The sequence below is a fragment of the Mus musculus genome, chromosome 11 (genome assembly GCF_000001635.26).
Source record: "Mus musculus strain C57BL/6J chromosome 11, GRCm38.p6 C57BL/6J".
In the NCBI taxonomy this organism is placed as follows: domain Eukaryota; kingdom Metazoa; phylum Chordata; class Mammalia; order Rodentia; family Muridae; genus Mus; species Mus musculus.
The window spans coordinates 78290712-78314111 of NC_000077.6; the positions used below are offsets into that span (position 1 = coordinate 78290712).

General features: G+C 44.7%; 2 protein-coding genes and 1 long non-coding RNA gene across 18 annotated transcripts in view; 2 read left to right on the forward strand and 1 right to left on the reverse strand.

Moving 5' to 3' along the window:
- Rskr (ribosomal protein S6 kinase related) lies at positions 1-6094 on the forward strand. Of its 10 annotated transcripts, none has more exons than XM_006532965.4 (12): positions 1-228; positions 710-958; positions 1044-1127; positions 1251-1319; positions 1694-1763; positions 1983-2087; positions 2243-2283; positions 2673-2700; positions 2818-2907; positions 3165-3253; positions 3351-3461; positions 3882-5692. In XM_006532965.4, the coding sequence occupies exons 1-12, from the start codon at positions 172-174 to the stop codon at positions 4107-4109; spliced, it is 1221 nt and encodes a 406-aa protein (XP_006533028.1). In that variant the 5' UTR covers positions 1-171; the 3' UTR covers positions 4110-5692. The 10 variants fall into 10 exon arrangements, 8 of the variants coding, with proteins under 8 accessions (XP_006533028.1, XP_006533029.1, XP_030101701.1 ...); NM_001287206.1 differs by having other exon boundaries at positions 130-228; positions 713-958; positions 3882-6094; XR_388407.4 differs by lacking the exon at positions 3165-3253 and having other exon boundaries at positions 3882-4357.
- On the reverse strand, positions 2132-10800 carry Gm3948 (predicted gene 3948). Its single transcript, NR_166889.1, has 4 exons — positions 10594-10800; positions 9411-9499; positions 3151-3245; positions 2132-2462 (listed from the first exon to the last, which is right to left on the reverse strand). It is a non-coding gene; the product is annotated as a predicted gene 3948 (long non-coding RNA).
- Positions 10759-23400, forward strand: part of Spag5 (sperm associated antigen 5) — a 20988-nt gene continuing 8346 nt past the window's right edge. For 3 of the 7 annotated variants that reach the window (XR_001780027.2, XR_001780026.2, XM_006533747.4), the window contains exons 1-8: positions 10875-10999; positions 11184-11309; positions 13335-14329; positions 14432-14609; positions 22404-22478; positions 22637-22729; positions 22802-22936; positions 23109-23228. Coding sequence is in view for 3 of the 7 variants with exons in the window: in XM_006533747.4 (XP_006533810.1) it covers positions 10949-10999; positions 11184-11309; positions 13335-14329; positions 14432-14609; positions 22404-22478; positions 22637-22729; positions 22802-22936; positions 23109-23228 (1773 nt within the window). In the remaining 4 variants the exon portion in view is untranslated. Of the gene's footprint in view, positions 11000-11183; positions 11310-13334; positions 14330-14431; positions 14610-22403; positions 22479-22636; positions 22730-22801; positions 22937-23108; positions 23229-23400 lie in introns of those variants that run through there. The other 4 variants (NR_156178.1, NM_017407.3, XR_003949480.1 and 1 more) reach the window with 3 other exon arrangements.

The window sequence follows — 23400 nt, forward strand, 5'->3', positions numbered from 1 at the left end:
TTACCACAATCACATATACTTCCCAGTTTGGGTATGATGCTGACCTAAAGCTGATGGGTCTGTGTACACTGGAAGAGGTGGGGCTCATGGGTAATGCAGCATCAGAGGGAGGAATTGCTTATGTAACTTGGACAACAGATTTAGCAGCGCGAAAAGAGGCAGAGGCTGGAAATGGGAGCAGTAAGCTGTCGGCAGGGACAACACACCCGGGTGTCTGCTCCTCAGAAGGTAGGGTATGGGGCTCTGGTATAGGCTCTGGCTGCCTATGGGAGGGAAATGAAAGATGTAGGGGCCTGAGGCTAGAAAGTGCCCAGTTAGGAGACTGTCACTGATATCCATTGTTGGGGTGGGCATAAAGGCTATAGAACTCACTTATGCACAGGTTGTATTCCTGTTTTGTTGTGAAAACATAAACCTGTTATTGTCATGGAGATTTTGAATTAAGTCAAGGAAATTTAGGTCACATCACAAAGCCTGGGAATTTTCCTTCCCTCTAGATAAGTGGTTGTCAGCATGTGTGTTGTGACTCCTTTCACACGGGTTACATTAGATATCCTGCATATCAGGTACTTATACTGCAGTTATGAAGTAACAGTTTTATGGTTGGGGGTCACCACAGCATTGGTTAAGACTAGAGGAAGGGGTGCCTGTTAAGATGGGCAGAACCTGCAGTGCTTCATGAGCAGGCTTAGAATGGCTCCCTTCTCAGCAGGGTGACAACATCCAGGGTCACTGGGTCCAAGGCTGGAAGAGCCTCTGGTGTGGTATGGGGACCATCAGGTCAGGTCTGGAAGAACTATGGGGACTACAGAGGCATCAGTGCCTACATCAGGAGCTGCTCCAGCCAGCCCCACTGCTACTAGAGAAGCCTCAGTCTGAGTGGCCAGTGCCTCAGTTCATCAGCCTCTTTCTACCAGAGTTTCCCGTGAGGCCTGTTAGGGAGCAGCAGGAGCTGAAGGTAGGTCACCATAGCCCCTGGGAAGTGTCTGTTTTAGGGAGGAATCTACAAACAACCAGTCTCAGTTTCCCTCTTCTTTGTTCAGATTTTAGGCCTTGTGGCTAAAGGTTCGTTTGGAACTGTCCTGAAAGTGCTAGATTGTGCCCAGAAAGCTGTATTTGCAGTGAAGGTAGGAAGTCAAGCGATGTAGCTTACTCAGTAGATCCTGTTTACAATCTTTAGTTCCAGAGATTAGGGGGAACAAGTTAAAATAGCATGATTTTCATGAGTTACCATGCCTCTACACTTATAGGTGGTGCCCAAAGTAAAAGTTCTACAGCGGGATACGCTGAGGCAGTGCAAAGAAGAGGTTAGCATCCAGGTATGCAGAGTTCTGAAAGCATGGCTGGAGACCTGAATTTGTTGGAGAAAGTACCTTTTTCCAACTTACCTGGTTTTCTTGGGTCTACCTTCCCTGTATGTGTCCGTCCTGGAGTAGATAGCACCAAAGTAAATCCTGAGAAAAGTAGTTATTAGCTGAGGACAAGCTCCAAGTTCTGCCAGGGGACTCTACAGTGTATCGTGGTGTGCTCCTAAGCAGTGTGCTGGCTCCAAGGTTTTCCAAGAGTCCTAAATGAGTTCTGAATCAGAAGGTGAAGCAGCAGTTCACTTCTACACAAGGCAACATGTGATTTCTTAGCTGCCTTTATCATCAAGAAGCTTGTTTTCCTAACTTGCTGTTTTCTTTGTCCATAGCGACAGATCAACCATCCTTTTGTACACAGTTTGGGGGACAGCTGGCAGGGGAAACAACACCTCTTTATTAGTGAGTGACTGAGCTTTGTCTTCACCCCCAAAGATCCATATACTGCCCTCCCCACCTGACATTATTCTGCCTTTGTTTGGCTCCACTCCTCATAACATTTCTATATTCCAAAAGAGGGAAACAGATGGTGGCATTAGTTTGGGCAGGAGGTCCATAATGCCTTGAGCCTAGGCATTATGTATAGACCTCAGTATTGCCTAGACTTGTGTTACTTTGCAGTGTGTAGCTACTGCAGCATGGATCTCTACTCCCTGTGGTCTACTGTTGGTTGGTTTCCAGAGGATTCTATCCGTCTCTTTGCAGCTGAACTGGTCCTTGTACTGTGTAAGTGCAAATGTGGTAAAGGAAATAAAAAGGGGGAAATTAAGTTAGTGGGGAGGAGAAACAGAATTAATATTTAATTTTGGAAGTCAGGATAGAGGAGAGATAGGGGCTACAAAGAAACTGGCAGACACACCCATGCCCACTGTTCTCCACAGGCTATCTCCACGACTTGGGTATCATCCACCGTGATGTAAAGGTAGAGTTAAGTCTTTTCTCTTAAGTTGAGCAAGGATCTCAAGAAGTTTCCACAGATCTGAGAAGGCAGTAGGAAGCAGAGACGGTTATTTGGGTTCCTATGGATGCGAAGGATTTGGGTGTGGGTCCTCCAAGTATAGGCTTGAGTGCTGAGTAGACTACCTTCTCCAGCTAGCAGCTCTACGGGAAAGAATGCCAGGTGTGGTCATACATGTCTATTCCCCAGCACTGTTGGGAGGCAGGAGGAGTGCCATATGTGAGGCTGGTATATAAAATTCCCAGCTGGCCTGAGCTACACAGTAACACCCTATGTCAAAAATAACAACAATGAAAAACCAAATCAGAGCCAAAGGAAAAAGTAAGATAATGTCCTCTTGCCCATGATTTCAGATGGAGAATATCCTGCTGGATGAACGAGGTATGTCTTTTCCTTCTTTAGCCCCAGGACAAGTGGTACCTCTTAAAAAACAAAACCAAAGTGAAACAAAAAACAAACAAACAAACATGGGTTGAACATAGTTTCCTTACTTCGTAGGCCATCTGAAAGTGACAGACTTTGGTCTGTCTCGCCACCTATCCCAGGGAGCACGAGCCTACACTATCTGCGGCACTCTTCAATACATGGGTGAGAGAGAAGCTAAAGTTGGTAGGGAAGGTGACTTAAGGATGTGAGTGACAGCCCGGTGTGGTGGCGCACGCCTTTAATCCCAGCACTAGGGAGGCAGAAGCAGGCAGATTTCTGAGTTCCAGGCCAGCCTGGTCTACAAAGTGAGTTTCAGGACAGCCAGGGCTATACAGAGAAACCCTGTCTCAAAAAAACAAAAACAAAAAATAAATAAATGAATGAAAAGATGTGAGTGACAAGTACCTTTCGTGCCACAGCCCCAGAGGTCCTGAGTGGTGGGCCTTACAACCACACTGCTGACTGGTGGTCCCTGGGTGTGTTGCTTTTCTCTCTGGCAACTGGTAAGGTGAGAGAATGGTTAGTGGTGTTGAACAGGGAAGAGAGTTTTGCTTTGTGGTGGAAAAAGACCTTAGAAAGCCTTGCCTTCCCACCCTTTAACTCAGTTTCCAGTGGCTGCAGAGAGAGATCATGTGGCTATGTTGGCAAGTGTGGCCCACTGTGAATCTGAGATCCCAGCGTCTATTAATCAGGAGCTCTCACTCCTGCTCCATGAGGTAAGCATACACTATCTTCCTTTTTGACTCCCAAACTATCCATCATCTTTTCATTGAAGTGCTGTTTCCCACCCACCCCCCTTTTGGATGGGGATTGAGATGGCTGACTCACCATTTCCCCTCTAACTGTTACTGTGGATTTCATTCCTGAGCTTCTGACACCCTAAATCCTCAGGCAGGACAGACAGGTCGTCCTTTTGAAGAGCACAGGCCAGTGCTGCCTTATCATCTGAAAATCCAAAGCCATTTCCTTTTTCTTCACCAGCCCTCCCAATCTCCAATCACCATGCTTCTCTTTTACAAATCTATGCTTCAGGACTTGCCTGCCCTCCGCAGCTCCATGAACGATTTGTTCCTTTGGCATCATCTCTGTTCAGTCTCTTTCTTATCCCAGTCTCAAACAACTTTGTTTTCTTTCAGCTCTTATGCCAGAACCCTCTGCATCGTCTACGATACCTGCATCACTTCCAGGTCCACCCGTTCTTTCGGGGTGTAGCCTTTGACCCTGAGCTCCTACAGAAGCAGCCAGTGAACTTTGTCATGGAGAAACAAGATACCTGGCCTAGTCCACTGGAGTCCATGTCCTTCGAGGACTTTGACTATGATCTGGAGTCCTTGGTCCACTCCATCTCTATTGATTCCTATTGATTCTCTAGTGTGGATAGGCACTCAGCCAGAAACCACTCAGTACCACCATTATAATGATCCAGTTTTTACTTTGTTGTTCTATTGTAGGTACTGGGCTAGAGTTTAATCTTTGGCATTCTGCAGCTGATAGCCAAAACTGCCCCTACGCTTTCCTATCATACAACCCCTCTCAGTTCGGGTCAAGGCAATGGCCTTCACTTCTCCAGTACTTTCACTTGAGCTGCCAAACAAAGGCTTCTTGAACTTGACCTTATTCATGTTTTTCTACCATACTTTTTTGGGCAATAATGAAACTCTGGGGACTTCCAAGGTGCTATTTAGATGTTTTAACAAGTTAATCAGATGCCAGGTGGTGCCAGGTGGCACTTGTCCCTGCATTGAGGACACAGAGGCAGGTAGATCTCTGAGTTTGAGGCCAGCCTGGTCTACAGAGTTCCAGGATACTCAGGAATACACAAAGAAACCCTGTCTCAGGAAAAAAAAATTACAAGGATTATTAAATTGATTGTTTCTTCCATACAACCCAAGATTTAGAGTTGGTTTTGTTTTTTTTCCGCTTTTGAACTGGACCAGCAGAGGATCAGGGGATCAGAAAATGAAGAAGGAAAGTATAGGATCAGGTCTTGCCCAAGCTATATCTTATGCCACACCAAGCAGGCTTATTTTATTAAGTACAGCATCGCATATACAGGAAAAAGGGGAAAAAGGGATAGAATCATCAAAAAACTGACTTAGAGTGGACTGAAGTCAGCAGGAAGCTAATCAGGCAATGTTGAATGAAGGGAAACAAATGCATCACAGAGGAGCACATCGCAGCCTTGGGGCTAATAGCCTTGTAGGGGGAAAGAGTTCATTTCTCATATATAAAGCAGCAGCTCCCCCAGGGTCCTGACCCCAGACCGTTATTGGCTTTGCTAAGCATAGTCCTTAGTTTAGACAAGGAACTTCATTCCTCCACACATCAGGCCTCAGGGAAAACCTTAGGTTAGATCAGCCTGGCTCCCCATCCCAACACCTTTAGTTTTAAGATCCAGGGATGTTGTGTTGTTACTGTTTAATTTTGTGATCCTAGGGACCACACCGAGGGCCTTTATATACTAGGTATCTACTTAGTCACATTCCCAGTGAACGTTCATCCAGGTTCCTTCTCCCCGAGACATCTCTTTAAATGCCAAAGCTGGAATATTAAACTTACCCAGGCAGACCTTGCTTGTGATCTTCCTGCTTTGATCTTCCAAATGGCTGAGATTATAGGCCTGTACCACAAGGCCTATGCTAAGATTGGGTTTTGATGAACAAATGAAAGGATTGAGGGCCATGGCATTAAATTTAGCATTTAGAGTTATAGATGTATCTCGAGAATATTCTCCTCTTGTAAGGAAAATCATCCAGGCCTTTTATGTAACTTCTGGTCTTTTTTCATTTTCCTCAATTCTCAAAAGTTCCATTTTTGTTGTGATCTTTTTTAGGGTTTTTAAAATGTTTATGTGTATGAGTAATTTTACCTGCAAGTATGTACTCTCCAGCCCCTTTGTTCTGACATTTAAGGAAAAGTGTGCTTTAATCTAGATTATTATTTTCCAGTTATGTCTGATCTCTTTTCAGGCCAAAAACTATCTGAAGACTACCCTGTATCCTCCTGGTTACTCTCCCTGGGTTAGACCAGGTCTCCCATCTTAGTGGCCTCTGTAGAACGGTTTTGTTCTTTGTGCTTTGGCAGTCCGTATGAGTCTCAATGAATTTGATGCTCTAATTGTGTGTTATGGGGCTGGAGAGACAGCTCAGTGGCTAAGAGCACTTGTTGCTCTTGCAGAGGACCTGGGTTTGATTCCCAGCACCCACATGGCAGCTCACTGCCATCTGTAACTCCAGTTCCAGGGGATCTGACGCTCTTTCCTGACCTCTGCTGTCTAGCACACTAATACTACGTGTACACATGCAAGCAATTCACTCATACATGTCAAATAATAAAAGTGTTAAGGGTGTTACTGGAGGTCATAATGTTCTAGGTAAGAACACTCAGGGAATTCCTGCTAGACCAAGTTATGATCTTTCTGAGATGCTATTCAGCTCTTTTTTTCATTTTTTGGCTTTGGTCTTTCGAGGCAAGGCTTCTCTGTACAACAGAGGCCTGGCTGTCCTGAAACTCAACTCTATAGACCAGGCTGGCCTCAAACTCAGAAATCCGCCTGCCTCTGCCTCCCAAGTGCTGGGATTTAAAGGTGTGCACCACCACCAAGCCTGGCAGGGTTAATTAAGAGACTTGAATTTGAATTTTGGGATATCTGGTTCCTGATCAACAAGTAACTGTTTTATTATGGTTGTTGTTGTTGTTTTGTTTTGTTTTGTTTTGTTTTTGAGACAGGGTTTCTCTGTATAGCCCTGGCTGTCCTGGAACTCACTTTGTAGACCAGGCTGGCCTCGAACTCAGAAATCCACCTGCCTCTGCCTCCCGAGTTGCTGGGATTAAAGGTGTGCACCACCACGCCCGGCTTTTTTTTTTTTTTTTTAAATGTATATGAGTGTTCTGCCTGTGTGTATGTCTATGCACTTCCTGGTGTCCAGGTAGGTCAGAAGTCATTGGATCCCTGGAAGTAGAGTTATAGTTGTGAGCTGTTATGTAGGTGCTAGGAATTGAACCTAGGTCCCCTGGGAGAACAAGTACTCTTTACCACTGAACCCTTTCTCCAGCCCGAAACCTAGAACTCTTAAAAACTGAGAACTTTTTCAAAATAGGGGAACATAACATGACAAGTCAGCTGGACTTCTACCAGTGGGCTAGGAAGGCTTTGTAATACTTCAGGACAAATGCAAGAGTAGGGAGGCATGGCGGCACATGCCTTTAGTCAGGACTCAGAAGGCAGGAAGCTGGTGGGATCTGAGGCCAGATAGCAAGTTCCAAGCCACCCAGAGTTGAAATAAATAAAATTTCTTTTAAAATATTTTTTAAAGTTCTAGTCATCATTGTCCCTGGTTACTTAGTGAGTTCAAGGTTAACCTGTTTTCTTTTAAAAAGAATGCAAATAGTTGATTTTTGTAACAGATGCCTTTAACCCCAGAACTTGGGAGGCAGAGGCAGTTTGATCTCTGATTTTGAGGATAACCTAATCTATAGAGGGAGTTCCAGGACAACCAGGGCTACAAAGAGAAGCCCTATCTGGAAAAACTAAACCAACCAAATAAATAAGTGGGGAGAAAACATGAGAGAACATAGAAGAAACATGAAAAATCTAAGTGGAAAAAGACGGAAAAAGCTGGTTGGGTGTGGTGGTACATACCTTTAATGGGGCAGAGGCAGGTAGGTCTCTGTGAGAACAAGGCCAGACTGATCTACATAATAAGTTCCAAGACCGCTAGGGCTACTGAGAAACCTTGTTTCAAAAAAGAAGGGAGGGACTAGAGAGATGGCTCAGTTGTTAAAAGCACTGACTGTTCTTCCAGAGGTCCTGAGTTCAATTCCCAAGAACCACATGGTGGCTCACAACTATCTGTAATGGGATCTGAAGCCCTTTTCTGGTGTGCCTGAAGTGTACTCATATACATAAAATAAATAAATCTAAAAAAAAGAAAAGAAAAAGCTTTGGTAACACAGGCCTATAACCCCTTGATGTCAGGACTATAAAATCCAGTTAGGGAAATTATGTCCTTAGCAAGACCCAGTCATAGTAAAAAAAAAAAAAAAAAAAAAAAAGTGCCAATCTGTGCCGGGCATGGTGGCACACGCCTTTAATCCCAGCACTCGGGAGGCAGAGGCAGGTGGATTTCTGAGTTCTAGGCCAGCCTGGTCTACAGAGTAAGTTGCAGGACAGCCAGAGCTATACAGAGAAACGGGGTGTCTCAAAAAAAAAAAAAAAAAAAAGAAAGAAAGAGCCAATCTTAGATATATATGTTTATGCATCAAAGTATCTTTAAGAAAAAAATGTGTATATTAACAAAATTAGTCTGTGTGTACATACATATGTTTATACAAAAGTTTATACATATAATCGATCATTTCCTGAGGATAGAATTGGTCTATCTTTAATTCATCTTTGCATTTATTGTTTTGACCAAGGTGTTACAGTATTTTCCATCCTATCTCATCCTCCCTATTCATATTTGTTACTAGTAGCACACTACTGTCTTTGTATGAGCACAGCTGGAATCTCACATGCCAACTACCACAAGGCCTAAGCATTCCACACACATTGTTTGTGTGATACAAACTTTTGCTAACCTTTATTTACCTGCCTGGACTTTTCCGACACTATCCACTATTTATTTGCTGGGTCTTTTTGATGGACCATGTATTAGTCAGGGTTCTCTAGGGTCACAGAACTTATGGAATGTCTTTATATATTTAAAGGGAATTTATTGTAATGACTTACAGTCTGCTGTCCAACTAACCCAACAATGGGCAGCTGTGAATGGGAAGTCCCAATATCTAGCAGTTGCTCAGTCCCACCAGGCTAGTTGTTTCAGCTGGTCTTCTGTCTAAGCTGGAATCCTGAAGAAGTAAGTAGGGTCCAGATGTCCTGGCAAGTGAGTGTAAAGCTGCAAAGCCTTTCCCTTCTTCCATTGTCCTTATTTAGGCCTCCAGCAGACAACTTGGCCCAGATTAAAGGTGTGTACCACCACGCCTGGACCTGGAACTTGCTTTGCCCCAGGCTGACTTTGAATTCAGAGATCTGCTTGCTTTAGTCTCCTGAGATTAAAACTATACACTACCTTGCCTGGGCCTCAAGGTTTTCATGACCACTATGCCTCAAGATCCAGGTCAGAAGCCTGTATTTTCCAGCCTCAAGATCTGGATCATGGGTGTGCCCTCCATTTCTGGATTGTAGTTCATCCCAGACGTAGCTGGCAACCAGGAACGGCCACCTCAGACCACAAATACTCTTGGGGTACCTTTTGCTGAACCTTGGACAATTCCAAGCTCAAAAGCATTCTCAGGACTCTGAGGCAGAAGGATTGCCGAAAAATTGAGGCCAGCCTAGGCTAAAGAGAGATCCTGCCTCAAAAAAGGAAAAATCACTCTATTGGAAGAGCAGTTGCTTGGTAGAGCACAAACTTAGCATGTTCTAGGCCCTGGGACTCTTATCTTCGGCACTACCCACCTATCTTGTCTCCCCCTGTTTTTATTCAAGCAGTTTTTCTAAAGCCTACAGACTGGTACTGTTTGTCTCTAGAGTAGCAGTGTTCAATAGAAGTATAATGAATGCACTCAGGAGGCAGAGGAAGAGCTGAAAGGAGCCCGATCTATACCACCAGAGACTAGCTTAAAACAAAACAAAAAGACATGTATGATTTTAATCCTAGTACCCAGGAGGTAGAGGGCCAGTGGGTCTCTTTATGAGTTCAAGGCCAGCTTGATCTGATTTCCAGGGTAGCAACAAGTACACAGAGAGACCCTGTCACAAAGAAGAAATGAAACACAAGTTAGTATAACTTATATGTCTGTACATGTTCATGTACCTGTCTACCTGCTTGCTCACATGTGTAGGGCTTTGTGGAACCAGAGGTCAACATTACATATTTTTTTCAATCACTCTAGACTTTATCTTTCAAGACATTTTCTGTTATTGAACCCAGAACTCACTGATTCATTAGACTAACTGAGCAGCAAACCCCAGGGGATCCTCTCATTTCTGCCTCAGCCCCCATGTTGTTAGGAGAACAGGCAAAAACTGCTGCACCCAGCCCTTTTTTTTTTTAACAGGATCTATGTAGCCCTGGCTGTCTTGGTACACACTGTGTAAACCATCCTGGCCTCGAACTCACAGAGATCCACCTGCTTCTGCCTCTTCAGTGTTGAGATTAAAAGTGTGCACCACCATGCCCGGCTTTTTATTGGGTATTGGAGATCCAAATTCAGGCCCTCAAGCTTTCCTGACAAGCTCTAAGATGGAGTCATTGCCCCATTCTTCCCCTTACATAATTTTAAAATTGTCACCCATGTTCAAAAGGTTTAAAACAAGAAATTTTAATATATTTTATTTAACCTAGCATATCTAAAAATATTTCAGTATGCAATTAACATTAAAAAAATAGTTTTTCCATACAAGGTCTGAAATGCAATGTGCATTTCACACCTGTATTATATTCCCATTTGAAGAATTCAGAGCTACATGCAGCCCGCAGAAAGTTACTGACCAGTACAGTTCCTGATGGGCGCGCATACCCTGACAGAACCCTACAGTTTCTAACATTAAAGCTCTTCTTTGGTTCTCTTCTTTTTCTTCATACATTAACACTTCTAAATTGGCCTGTGATTTCATCATTCAAGAGGCTGAGGGCCAGGCAGTGGTGGTGTGGGACACGCTGTTTGTGTGTGTGAGAGTGTGTATGTGTGTGAGAGAGTTAGTTATTAATATAGCAAGCACTTGAAACAGATCACCATAAATGCACAGTAAAGTAAATATCAACTATTATTCTAGTGATCTTGTTACAGTAGGCTCCGAGGTTAGACACAAGAAAGGCCCAGAAATTCTGAAGAGGCGGTTACCTGAAGGCCGAAATTGGGCACTTAGGAACTCCCTCTGGCCGTTATGAAACTGGCACCTATGCCTGGACAGCCCAACCCTGGGGGAAGTGCGGCTCACTCGGTAACCGGGGGAACGGAGCCACTGAAACAGGACTCCACGACTCTCCAGCAGCCCACAGACACACCAGCCTGCCAGATGGGTGCTTCAGTGGAGGCGTTAGGCTGAGCGGCTCGTGGGGGCGTGACGCGCGCAGGTCCCGCCCACCATACGTACCGCGGCCCCGCAGCCAATCCCGAAGTGCGTATTGGGTTCAAATAGAGGCGGCGGGTGAAAGTGGCCATTTCGACTTGGTCTGGTTAAGTGATCGAGTTGAAAATGTGGAGGGTGAAAACACTGAATCTCGGTTTGTCGCCTTCGCCCCAAAAGGTGAGGAGAGAACTCCGGCAGACAGGGCGCTACCTGGGCGGGGCCGGGCGGGGCCGAGGCCGGTGAAGTCCGGCTCCGGACGAAGTGGGGCAGCGGGAGGCATTGTCCGCCCCGGCCTAGCGGTTGTGGGAAAACACTCCGGGAGGCCGAGACCAGCTTTCCTCACACTCGCTTTCTCTCTCAGGGGAAGCCAGCTATGAGTACTCCTCTCCGAGAGCTTAAACTACAGCCCGAGGCCCTCGCCGATTCAGGGAAAGGTCCCTCTATGATCTCCGCGCTGACCCCATACCTGTGCAGGCTGGAGCTGAAGGTGAGATTTTTAGCTTCACAACTGGGCTGTTTGCCCAGGCTCAGATGCTCAGAGGAACAGAGGGCCAAAGCTGGAACGTAATTAATAACGATAATGAAGTCTTCCACTTCCGTGACATCCATTTACAGCTATTCAGGCCAACAGAGAGGTGCCCTGGGGTGGTTAAAACGAATCCACTGAGAACCCACACCTCTATTTAGCTGGGTTCGATTTTTTTTTTTCTTTACCTCTTTTCTTGTTTTTGACCTATACCAAATTCCCGAGAAATACTGGCACATTTATGGAGAGATCTGTCTCCAAGAGTTGAAACCATATCCATCTATCCTATGGGGTAGTTAGAATTTTCCTGTATCCAATACTTTAAACTATTACCTTGCAGAATTGCCTATATTGAGCTGTACCTTTTAGTTAGAAGGTTTTCTATTGTTACTGTTACTATTATTGTTGTTTTGGGTTTTGTTTGTTTGTTTTTGTTTTTGTTTTTTGAGACAGAGTTTCTTTGTGTAGACCTGGCTGTCCTGAAACACTTTCTGTAGACCAGGCTGGCCTGAAACTCAGAGATCTGCCTACCTCTGCCTCTCCAGTTCGGAGATCAAGGGTGCCAGCCACCACTACCACCACTCAGCTTCTTTTCTACTTTTAGATTTTTTTTTTAATGTTTTAGATTTTTTTTTAATTACTTGTCAAATGACTTAAGAGAAATAGTACAAACTGCTTTTGTAAAACTTGTCAAGAGAGGAGTTTGACCCACTGGGTTCTTTAAAGACATTTTGTAGAACTTACTTGGGAAATTGTCCTGAAGAAATTGCTATCATTTCCTCTTCCTATAGGGAGAACCAGGAAGCCTACCATTCTTTCAAAATATGAAAGTTTGCTTTTTTTTTTCTTTGACCATGATTTTGTTATTTTATGGTGCTGGGTATTAAACCTAGGTCTTTGTGCTTGCTAGATGGATACTACACTACTACTAAACTATACCCGCAATCCTATTTCATTAACTTTATTCTGTCTTTAGTAACTCAAGATTTTTGTTTGTTTGGTTGGCTTTGGTTTTTTAAAAAATATTTATTTATTTATTTATTTATTATATGTAAATACACTGTAGCTGTCTTCAGACACTCCAGAAGAGGGAATCAGATCTCATTACAGATGGTTGTGAGCCACCATGTGGTTGCTGGGATTTGAACTCCGGACCTTTGGAAGAGCAGTCGGGTGCTCTTACCCACTGAGCCATCTCACCAGCCCAGCTTTGGTTTTTTTTGAGACAGGGTTTCTCAGTGTAGACTTGGCTGTCCCAGAACTCACTCTGAAGACCAGGCTGGCCACTCAGAGATCCACCTGCCTCTGCCTCTTGAGTGCTAGGATTAAAGGTATGTGCCACCACCAGCTGGCATTCCTGGAGTGATCTCTGAGTTATTCTGGTGTAACTCTAGATTCTGAGAGCACTTGAAACATTTCCCATCCTCTGTTCAGTCTCTCCTACCCCCCACTCTTTCTCTCTTAAGAGTTATCTATTTATTTTATCTATACGAATACACTGTAGCTGTTTTCAGTCACACCAGAAGGGGGCATCGGATCTCATTACAGATGGTTGTGAGCCACCATGTGGTTGCTGGGATTTGAACTCAGGACCTCTGGAAGAGCAGTCAGTGCTCTTAACCGCTGAGCCATCTCTCCAGCCCCTACCATATCTCTTAAGATGTTGGTTGGAATTAGAAAAGGACGTGGCAGGGTCATAGTCAAGGTAGAGTCTCCCATTGGCATAAATAGATTTGCTTAGTCTGTTTATACTATGGGCTGCATCCCCTATATGTACGGGATGCATAAGGATCCAAAGTGGTTTCCTATCTTTCTTTTCCTACTAGTAGTTCTGTGTAGTAACCAGCAAGGATTAGCTAACTTCTTACCTCAGAGGAGATAATAAGGACTCTGACTTTTCTGAGTTTGGATATTACTGTGTACCCCAGTTATATGTTGAGGGCTGAATTGGACTCCCTTAGTCAGCTATTATGTTTCTTTTGGCAGGAAAGATGCAACAACTCATCTCCAGTGGATTTTATCAATACTGAGAACAACTTCCTTTCAGAACAGTTCAGCCATCCTTCAACGCACATAGAAGCTTGCCAGCGTGAATCCGATCCAACTCCTGAAAGCAACTCTCTTTTCCATACTTTGGAGGAAGCAATAGAAACAGTGGATGACTTTGTCGTGGACCCAAGAGATGATAGTATAGTGGAGTCCATGGTTCTTCTGCCCTTTTCATTAGGGCAGCAGCAAGACCTGATGCTCCAGGCTCACTTAGATACCACAGCAGAGAGAACTAAAAGCTCTCTAAATGAATCTTTGGGGCTAGAAGATCTGGTGGGGAAGGAGGTGGCACCTTGTGTGGAAGACAGCCTAACAGAAATTGTTGCTATTAGGCCCGAGCAACCTACATTTCAGGACCCTCCGTTAGGACCCAGTGACACTGAAGATGCACCTGTGGACTTAGTTCCTTCTGAAAATGTCCTGAATTTCTCTCTGGCTCGTCTTTCTCCTTCAGCTGTCCTGGCCCAGGATTTCTCTGTCGATCATGTCGATCCAGGGGAGGAAACCGTAGAGAACAGAGTCCTACAGGAAATGGAAACGAGCTTCCCCACATTCCCTGAGGAGGCCGAATTGGGAGACCAAGCACCTGCTGCAAATGCAGAAGCCGTCTCACCCTTGTACCTGACATCAAGTCTAGTGGAGATGGGGCCCCGGGAAGCCCCAGGCCCAACAGTAGAAGACGCCAGTAGGATTCCTGGCCTTGAGTCAGAGACTTGGATGTCCCCATTGGCCTGGCTAGAAAAGGGTGTGAATACATCGGTCATGCTACAAAACCTCCGCCAGAGCTTATCCTTTTCTTCTGTGCTTCAGGATGCTGCCGTTGGCAACACACCCCTCGCCACGTGTTCTGTGGGCACTTCCTTTACTCCTCCAGCACCACTGGAGGTAGGCACCAAGGACAGTACTTCAGAGACAGAGCGCCTCCTCTTGGGGTAAGTGACCTCTAAGCCTGTGCCTCTGGGGCTCCAATATTGTGCACCTGCCACTCGAATCTCTTCCCCTTCCTGTCATCTTTTCTTCTTTTCCTGTGGTAGCTGCCGTCCTCCAGATCTGGCTACCTTGTCCCGACACGACTTGGAAGAGAACCTGTTGAACTCTCTTGTCTTGCTGGAAGTTCTTTCCCACCAGCTACAAGCCTGGAAGAGCCAGTTGACTGTCCCTCACCGGGAAGCTCGAGACAGTAGTACACAGACTGACAGCTCTCCTTGTGGGGTAAGAAGCTGCTCCATAGAACTTGGAGGATCCCAGTGGACCCTCTGCCTCAGAAACTAAGCTGAGAAGCTACCAGAGGAGAAATAGGATGCCTTGATCACAGGCTTAGTCATAGCATATTTGTAGAAGCTGAGAACTTGAGCCACGTGTGGTGGTGTATGCCATCCAAGGACGGAACTGAGGTAGGATGACCTCAAATTCAAGGGTAAACAGGACTAGAGAGTTTGAGGCTAGCTTGTCTGTTTTTTGTTTTTGTTTTAAAAAAGCTAAAGATTGCTGGGCAATGGCTGTGTACATTTTTAATTCCAGTACTCAGGAGATAAAGGCAGGTGGATTTCTGAGGCCAGCCTGATCTACAGAGTAAGTTTCAGGACAGCCAGGGCTACACAGAGAGACTGTTTCAGGAAAAAGAGAAAAAGCTGAAACTCTGGACATATCTTAAACCGTTTGGCATTTCCTGGACTGAGTACATCCAGACCGTCCAAGGCAAGAAATGTAAGCAGAGATCTTCATTTCTCTGGAGCTCAGAATTGAACCCAGAGCCTCTGTGTGCTAGGCAAATCCAGAGCAGTATCTTTAGCCCAAAGCAGGGAAGTTTTATAAGAATCATTTTCTTTTTTTTTTTTTGGTTTTTCGAGTCGGGGTTTCTCTGTGTAGCCCTGGCTGTCCTGGCACTCACTTTGTAGACCAGGCTGGCCTCGAACTCAGAAATCCGCCTGCCTCTGCCTCCCGAGTGCTGGGATTAAAGGCGTGCGCCACCACGCCCAGCTAAGAATCATTTTCTAAGTCATTATCTTACAGATATTTTATTTACTAATTATTTTTTTTCCTATTTTTCCTTTGTCAGTTCTCAGCCCCTCTTGACTAAGGAAGAGCATATTTATACTTCCTGTTCCCATAATTTATTTTTGGTTTTTCAAGACAGGGTTTTTCTGTGTAGCCTTGCTGTCCTAGAACTTACTCTGTAGAATAGGCTGGCCTTAGACTTAAAGAGATCCACTTGCCTCTGCAAGGCGTGTACCACCTCCACCTGGTCCCATTCCAAATTTTACAAGCCAGTCAAGGATAAAGAAAACAGTCAAGGATAAAGAAAATCTTTGCTCACATACTGAGAAAGGAAATGACTGAAGTAATTAAGGCATCATATCAGGAAATCATTAAACTTCTGTTTATTTTGTTTTGTTTGAGACAGGGTCACTCTTAGCCCGAGGTATCTTTGTAATTCTGGCCAGTTTTGAACTTTAGTCTTCCTCTGTTCTCTGGCCTCTGTTTCTCAAAGTGTTAGGATTATAGCTATGAGCCATTATGTCCAGATGAATCAATAAACTTTTTGTTTTGCCTTTTTAGTTTTTTTGAGACAGGATCTATTATGTAGCCCTGGTGGCTGGCCCAGAACTCACAGAGGTCTACCTTCCTCTGCTTCCTAAGTTCTGGGAATTAAACCATGTACCACTAAGACCAACAAACTCGTTCTTTTGTTGTCTCACAGACTGGCCTCAAACTCATGAGGATCCGGTCTAGATGCTGGGATACATACAAGCTTGGTTTATCATGTCCGGCTAAAGAAGCTTGGCTTTGGGCTTTTGTGTGTACATGTGCTAGGTGTGTGTGTGTAAGTATGTAAGTATGAGAGAGAGTGTGAGAGAAAGTGCACACACAGCACCTGGAGGCCAGAGGCCATCTTTTGGGAGTTGGTTCTCTTCATTGTCAGTTCTGGGAATAGGACTAGAGTTGACAGAATTGCTTGATCATCTTACAAGCCATTAAACATTTCTGATGAAAGTTCACTAAAATTTTTGGCAGATGTCCCTAAAATGAGTTTCTGGTTTTGGGTGACATGCCCTAGTTATTCCTGTTATTTAGCAAAAGGATTTAGTGTTGTTAGAATGGAAAATAGTCATGAATTTTTGGTGGATCATGTTATATTATGGGAATTACAGTGATCTCTGCATTCAGGAGAGAAACTTTATGTGTTCCTTTATAGAAGAATCGCAATAAATTTTCACTGGATATGTTTAGGATTAGAATTAGAATTAGGATCAAAATCAGAATACTATTGCAAGAAAAATGCATGAGACCGGAAATGATTATCCTGAAATAAGCCATACTCACAAGGACAAATAATGCATGCTTTCTCTTCTTTGCAGACCCTAGATTTTAATGGTGTGTGTGTGTATGTGTGTGTGTGTGTGTGTGTAGGTCATTAAACTAGACAGGGGACCATGAAAAAGGAAAATGAATAAGGGGAGAGAAACAAAACAAGATACTGGTCTACATGTGCCATGAAAGGGGGAGGGAGCTTAAGGAGAGGGAAGGAGCAGGGGACAGGGAGTGAGAGGAGGTCTGAGGGACAGTGAAGGCCAAGCAGAGCTGGGAGCTGCAGAGAGTGCTCAGCACCTAAGAACACCACCTCTCTAAGCACCAGGCATGCATGACATGTATACACATGCAATATTCATACACAGAAAATAAATCTAAAAATAAAAAAGATTTTTAAATGGCATAATGAAACCCATTGCCTTATACACGAATTCAACAACAACCACCACCAAAACCAAAACAAAAAAACCCAAAAGCCAGGCTTGGTGCTGCACACCTTTAATCCCAGCACTTGGGAGGCAGAGGCTGGCAGACTTGAGGACAGCTTGGTATACAGAGTGAGAATATGTCTCAAAATCCAGACCTTGATCGGTAAACTGAGGAAGGCAGCCAAGTGTGGTGTTAGTGAGGGCCAACAGCTAGTAGCTCCTGGCAGTTTGGCTCTCTCACTTTCCTGGGACTATAGTTGATAGCTTATGGGAGTTAACTCCCTGCTGATAGCAGCAGGGAATTAGAAAAGGAAACTTTTAGTAACTACCTCCCTGACTTGACTCCTGTACCCTCTGCCCCACCCCCAATACACACTGAACTCTTTTATCTTTTAACCCTTAAGAGGCTGGAGAGAGGGCTGGAGAGGTATCTCAGTGGTTATGAGTACTGGCTGCTTTTCCGGAGGTCCTGAATTTAATTCCCAGCACCCCATGGTGGCATACGACCATCTATAAGGGATCTGATGCCCTCTTGTGGTGTGCAGATAGATGTACATGCAGCAGAGCAATCATAAGTAAAATAAATAGATAAATAAACAACAACAAAAAAGAGGCTGTCAAGAAAGAAAAGAATAGGGGGCTGGCGAGATGGCTCAGCGGGTAAGAGCACTGACTGCTCCTCCGAAGGTCCTGAGTTCAAATCCCAGCAACCACATGGTGGCTCACAACCATCCGTAATGAGATCTGATGCCCTCTTCTGGTGCGTCTGAAGACAGCTACAGTGTACTTACATATAATAAATAAATCTTTAAAAAAAAAAAAAAAGAAAGAAAAGAATAGAGAGAAAGTCATATATACACATACACTTGGCCAGGCCCATTCACTTATTTCATCAATTTCACAAGTGCAAATGCATCCATATAGACAGACATATAGTTCACACATGCAGACAGACATATATCATATGTACACATTTGGTGGATGGAGTAGAGCCCCTACAGCCACACTTTATTTTTTTTCTCTCAGCCTTTTTGTTTGTTTTAAAGATTTATTTATTTATTTATTTATTTCATGTATGTGAGTACACTGTAGCTGTCTTCAGAAACACCAGAAGAGGGTATTGGATCCCATTACAGATGGTTGTGAGCCACCATGTGGTTGCTGGGAATTGAACTCAGGACCTCTGGAACAGCAGTCAGTGTTCTCAACCACTCCAGTTCCCCCCCCCCGCCCCCCGCCCACCTTTTTATAACTTCTTTTTTTTTTTTTTTAATTTTTATATGTAGGTGCGCTGTAGCTGTCTTCAGACACACCAGGAGAGGGCGTCAGATGTCATTACAGATGGTTGTGAGCCACCGTGTGGTTGCTGGGATTTGAACTCAGGACCTTTGGAAGAGCAGTCAGTGCTCTTAACCTTTGAACCATCTCTCCAACCCCTTTTTAATAGCTTCTTAGACAAGAGTTTTTTTTTATAAAATTATCTCACAGATAAAAATGTTATGCAAAAGGGAGTTACAGCAGGAATTTGATTGTAAGTTGAAAGCAGTGCTTCATTCTGTAAGTTCATTGTAAGTTCAAAGCAAGAGTTTCATATGGCCTTGCTTTACCATGGTACACACCTGTGGACTCATCCTTGGACCTCACCTAGAATGAATGTTTTTCTTTTTCTTTTTTTTTTTTTGGTTTTTCCGAGACAGGGTTTCTCTGTATAGCCCTGGCTGTCCTGGATCTCACTTTGTAGACCAGGCTGGCCTCGAACTCAGAAATCCTCCTGTCTCTGCCTTCCGAGTGCTGGGATTAAAGGCGTGCGCCACCACGCCCGGCTCAAATGTTTTTCTTTGATCATTAATTTGTTTCAAGCCTGTTTTTTCTTCCTAGTGCAATTTAAGTGCTTGTGACTCAGAACTCTATTTGCAGTTTTTTATATTGATCTGCAGGATATTTGTACAATAGAGCTGACTGATGCCCAGGAATCATTAGGCCATGTAATGGTGGCAGGAAAGGCGTATCAGCAGCAAGAAGCATTTCTGGGGTGAAGTCTCATTTGTGGGGTCCATACCTCTTAGAGCGCACCCACCCCAGCCATGCAGAATGGTGGGCCACCTCCACCAACCTCGCTTGCTTGCTATAGCCTTTCCTACATGGCTTCTGACAGATATCTAGGACTAAACAGGGACCCTGTCTCAAAAACAACAACAAATTAAGAAGTTTAAAAAGATGTAGTATTAGTCTGTCATGGTGATTAACAGTCCAAGCATTCAAGAGGCAGAGCCAGATTTGACACAAGTTTGAGACCAGCCTGATCTGTTTCATGAGCTTAAGGCCAGCCTGGACTTCAGGGCGATACCCTATCTCAAAAGAGAGAAGGGGGCTAGACAGGTGGCTTAAAGGTTAAGAGTAAGTTCAGTTCCGCACATCCACATTGGGGAACTACCTACCAGTCTAGTTCCATGGAGACCCTATACCCATGGCCTCTGGCGGCACCTACCCACACACATACACATAAGGAAAAATAATAAAAATAAACCTTTTTAAAAAAAAGTCAGAAAAAGGCTGTTGCTAAAGATGCTCACAACCAAGCCCGATTACCCGAATTTGATCCTTAGAATACACATGGTGGGAGCAGAGAAATACTGCAAGTTGTTCTGTGACCTGCACATGTGCAAACAGTGACACATATGTAAAGGTATAGAAAAAAATTTAGCCAGGAAAAAAAAGAAAACCTACATAAGAGATATGGAGGAAATTGTTTAATTTAGTAGTATTTTTTCCTGTGAGATTTATTTTTCATGTATAAGTGCCTGTGGAAACTCGAGGTGTCAGATCCCCTGCAGCAAAAGTCACCGCTGGGTGTGAGATTCAGGTGTGAGTGCTGGGAATCAAACTCGCGTGAGAGGAAAGTAATTTTAGGACCAGTGTTCTAGCAGGGTCTGTAACCCTAGTACTTGGGAAGAGTAGGAAGATCAGGAGTTCAGGGCCTACCTCAGCTATGAGCTAAGGGCCAGCAGCCTGAGCTAGGTAAGAGCCTGTCTTTTATTTTGTTATTTGTGGTTGTAAAATAGCGATAAAGAACGCTGTTGTAGAGGCCTCATGCTGTGGCATCACAGATGTAGGAAGAAGGAGAACGAGAACGGTGTTGAGGAAAGGATGGACAGTCAGCATGTCACTGTACTGACTGTAGTGACTGTGGAGGGACAGTGCCCCACACCCTCTCTACGTGCAGACACTACCAATGTAACTTTACCTCCCCTTGAATCTGGAAACCATGGGCTCCTTGTTTCTCTAGCTGACCAGTTTCTCTCTCTCTTGAAACTTGCATCTTTTTTTCTTGTCCTTGGCCTAATTTCATGTCCCCAGATCTGCCTTTTACCCTTTTTCTCTGAAGCTGCCAGGTCCTTTGGGAGGCCACTGAAGCAGAACCCGAGAAAGGAAATGACGTTCCTTCAGCCATTGGCCATTCCCATGCATGTCCTTGATGCTTGGCTGCCTCTTCTCATTAATCTCATCATCTGTCTGACTGCCTGGCTCTGAGCAGTGTGTGTGTTCTATCCAGGACTTGTGTGGTACTCTGTGCCTTTGCACACACTGTCAGGGACCCTGAGGATGAGGTGACCGCCTCCTGAGGTCTGAGTGCCACTGCTCAGGGACTCTGCACTGTGGTCCCTGCACTAACCTCAGCAGCAGTGAAGGCTCCCTGTGGGAGGCAGGGGCCAGCCTGGGGTACAGAGACAGTTCCAGGACAGCTTGGGCTACACGGGGAAACCCTGTCTTGGGAAGAAAAGAAAAGAAAAGAAAAGAAGGGAAAAGGAAAAGGAAAAGGAAAGAAAGGAAATGAGAAGAAAAGGAAAGGAAAGGAAAGGAAAGGAAAGGAAAGGAAAGGAAAGAACAGAACTCTTTGGAACACAGAGTTGCTTTGTAACCCAAGTGCCACCAAGCTCATGACCATGCTGCCTCAGCCTCCCTAGGGCTGGGGTTCCAGTGTATGCTACCAGGTCTAACTCCTTTTTAACTTAAGATTTTCATCTGCCATAATGAAGTAGGTAGTTAAAGTGCTAAAGTTAGAAAATAGGGGTTGGAGATAGCTCAGTGGTTAAGGGTCTAGTATGGATGAGGCCCCGAATTCATAGTCCAGCACTGCAAGGAGAAAAGATGGAGGTGGGGGTAGGGGTGGGGGAGTAGGTGGAAGTTAGAATCTGTAGGTAAAGTACATGGCGAGCAGGCTTGAAGACCTAAGTTTGATTCCCAGGAGATGGGTTAAAAAGCTGACATGGGGGGCTGGTGAGATGGCTCAGTGGGTAAGAGCACCCGACTGCTCTTCCGAAGGTCCAGAGTTCAAATCCCAGCAACCACATGGTGGCTCATAACCATCCGTAACAAGATCTGACTCCCTCTTCTGGTGTGTCTGAAGACAGCTACAGTGTACTTACATATAATAATAAATAAATCTTTTAAAAAAAAAAAAAAAAAAAGCTGACATGGTGTGCGTGAGCTTGTAATGGTGCAATGATTTATGTATTTATTTATTCATTCAATTAATTAATTAATGTGTATGGGTTTTTGCCTGTATTTATGTCTATGAGCCTACCACTTGTGTGCCTGGTGCCTGAGGAGCCACAAGAGGATTAAAGGAGTGTCTTGTCACCATGCCTAGCTGCATTTTTTTTTTCCTTTAATCCCAGCACTTGGGAGGCAGAGGCAGGTGGATCTCTGAGTTCGAGGACAGCCTGGTCTATAAAGCAAGTTCCAGGACAGCCAGGGCTACACCCAAGAAACTCTGTCTCAACCCCTCCTCCCTCCAAATTTATTTTATGTGTTTGTGTGTGTGTTCGAGTGTGTGTACAGTTCACCATATGTGTACAGGTAGCTGTAGAGGCCAGAAGAGAGCATTTGATCACCTGGAACTGGAGTTACAGATGGTTGTGAGCCACCTGACTTCAGTGCTAGGTGCCAAAACCATTCCAAGGGACTGACTTTTGAGTCTTGTGGAAGGCAACCAGTGCTGCCAACCACTGAGCCATCTCTGTAGCCCTGAACCCAGCTGTGTATGTGGGTTCCGAGTAGCCAAGCGTGGGTCCTCAGGTTGTAAGGCAAGCATTTTATTAAGAAGTACCCAGCCCCCTGTAGGTTTTCTTTCTCGCTTGGTTGTGAGCTAACTTTTCCATCTCGTATGAACAGTTCTTGTAGCTCATTGGTATGAAGGTGCATTAGAGGCTGCTACTGTATGTTAGCCATCTAAAAAGTCATTCTTTTTTTTTTTTTTGCCTAGGTCACTAAGACACCTAAACATCTTCAGGACAGCAAGGAGATTAGACAGGCTCTACTGCAAGCCAGGAATGTCATGGTAGGTATTGCTTGAACTTAAACTGCTGTTGGGGGCCCTTGTGAAGATAAGAATTGGAGGTTCCTGGGTTGTTATTAGCAACGTCTCATTGGTCAATAACTTCCCTTCATTTCCTTTACTGAGTATTTGGTCTATCCTTGCTGCCTTTCCCTCTACAGCAATCATGGGGTCTAGTCTCTGGAGACCTGTTGTCCTTGCTTCACCTGTCCCTAACACACGTGCAAGAAGGCAGAGTGACAGTGAGTCAGGAGGTAAGCATCATGAAGTGTGACTGTGGGTCAGGAGGAAGGCACAAGCCATAGCATCTCATTCTTCTCTTGTAGTCTCAGCGGTCAAAAACCCTGGTTTCCTCCTGTTCTCGTGTGCTGAAGAAATTGAAGGCAAAGCTGCAGAGCCTCAAAACAGAATGTGAGGAGGCAAGGCACAGCAAGGAAATGGCCCTTAAAGGCAAGGCTGCGGTAAGGTGGCCAGCAACTGTCTGTGGATGTAGAAGGACTCCATTTTCAGGTTCTAGAGGAAGGACTTGAGGTGCCTTGGGGAATTAAGGGCTACTGAGATCTCAATGGTTCTGGCCTTCTGTGCCATTTCTTCTGTTACACACCATGACCTTGCAAACTTTTCCATAAACAGGCAGAGGCAGTACTGGAGGCTTTCCGTGCACATGCCAGCCAGCGCATCAGCCAACTGGAACAGGGTCTCACATCTATGCAGGAATTCAGAGGCCTTCTACAGGAGGCACAGACCCAACTGGTAAATGTGTTTTCCTTTTCTGACAAGTTGCTATGTAGATTAGGCTGGCATTGAACCCATAGAAACCTGCCTATCTTTGCCTCTTGAGCATTGGAATTAAAGGTATGTGCCAGCACTCCCAGCTTAACTGCTAGGTTAAGGGCATTTTTGTTCTTGGGGCCCATGATGACTC

Coding starts and splice junctions, on each gene's coding strand:
- Rskr (XM_006532965.4), top strand. CDS start 172: ATGGGAGCAGTAAGCTGTCGGCAGGGACAACACACCCGGGTGTCTGCT. Junction 1,128..1,250: donor AAGCTGTATTTGCAGTGAAG/GTAGGAAGTCAA, acceptor CTACACTTATAG/GTGGTGCCCAAAGTAAAAGT. Junction 3,254..3,350: donor TCTCTCTGGCAACTGGTAAG/GTGAGAGAATGG, acceptor CCTTTAACTCAG/TTTCCAGTGGCTGCAGAGAG.